Source organism: Phoca vitulina, unplaced genomic scaffold (assembly GCF_004348235.1).
Source record: "Phoca vitulina isolate PV1807 unplaced genomic scaffold, GSC_HSeal_1.0 scaffold1454, whole genome shotgun sequence".
NCBI classification, from domain to species: domain Eukaryota; kingdom Metazoa; phylum Chordata; class Mammalia; order Carnivora; family Phocidae; genus Phoca; species Phoca vitulina.
In genome coordinates this window covers 7,089-7,976 of record NW_022591141.1, presented here as the reverse complement: position 1 = coordinate 7,976, position 888 = coordinate 7,089, and the positions used below count along the sequence as shown (strand labels likewise).

The 888-nt window shown below is 45.6% G+C and overlaps 1 protein-coding gene across 1 annotated transcript; it reads right to left on the bottom strand.

Moving 5' to 3' along the window:
• Window positions 1-3: 3 nt before the first annotated feature.
• Window positions 4-600, bottom strand: LOC116629558 (olfactory receptor 6C74-like; the record flags this gene model as incomplete). Its single annotated transcript, XM_032399817.1, has 1 exon — window positions 4-600. A coding segment is annotated over exon 1 (594 nt), but the record flags the coding sequence as incomplete, so codon positions are not given.
• Between the last annotated feature and the right edge of the window lie 288 nt (window positions 601-888).

The window sequence follows — 888 nt, the reverse complement described above, 5'->3', positions numbered from 1 at the left end:
CATTTCAACAGACCTGGTGTCAGAACAGGAGAGATGAATCAGGGGGCCAAGGTCACAGAAGAAGTGGGGGATGACATGGGGACCACAGAAGGATAACTGGGAAATCTTTACTAGTGGACCAGTGATGAGAGGGAAGGGCAATGTGAAGCAGGCAGTGACCAGGAGGAAGCAAGTCTTCAGGTTCATGATGGTCGGGTAATGCAGAGGCTTGCAAATGGCCACATACCGATCCAGAGACATCACTGCTATGAGGAGGAAACCTGCTGCTCCCAGAAATACAAAGACAAAGGCTTGTATGAAACAGGCAGGAAAGGAAATAGTTTGCTTGCCTAAAAGAAGGATGACCAGCAACTTAGGAATAACAGCACTTGTAAAGCAACACTCAAAGAAGGAGAAAGTGCTGAGGAAAAAGTACATAGGTGTGTGGAGCCGGGAGTCAGCACAGGTGATGGTGACTATGATGGCATTGCCTGCAATGGATGCCAGGTAAGCCAGCAGGTGCACCAGGAAGAGGACCTTTCCCAGGTGCTGGATGGCAGGAAACCCCTCCAAAGTGAATTCTTGGACAGTTGTAACATTCCCCATTTCCATGGGCATGTCTTTCCACGGCAGTGTCACTGGGGTACTTAACCTACAATGAAGACATCAGGAAACACAAAGGTTTTAGAGGAACATGATTAAGTTATTTGACTATCAGAGAAGGTGGAGAGGCAGATAGTAAAGTGGTTTAGTCAGTTGGTTCTTGAATCAGAAGGCCCAGAGTTCAATACACATCAATACTGATATCTAACTTCTGAGAGATCAGTAATATTTGGTAAGGTAGTTAACTTCTGTGAACTTCACTTTCACCCTCTATAAAATGAAGATGATAGGATCTACCTGTTCATG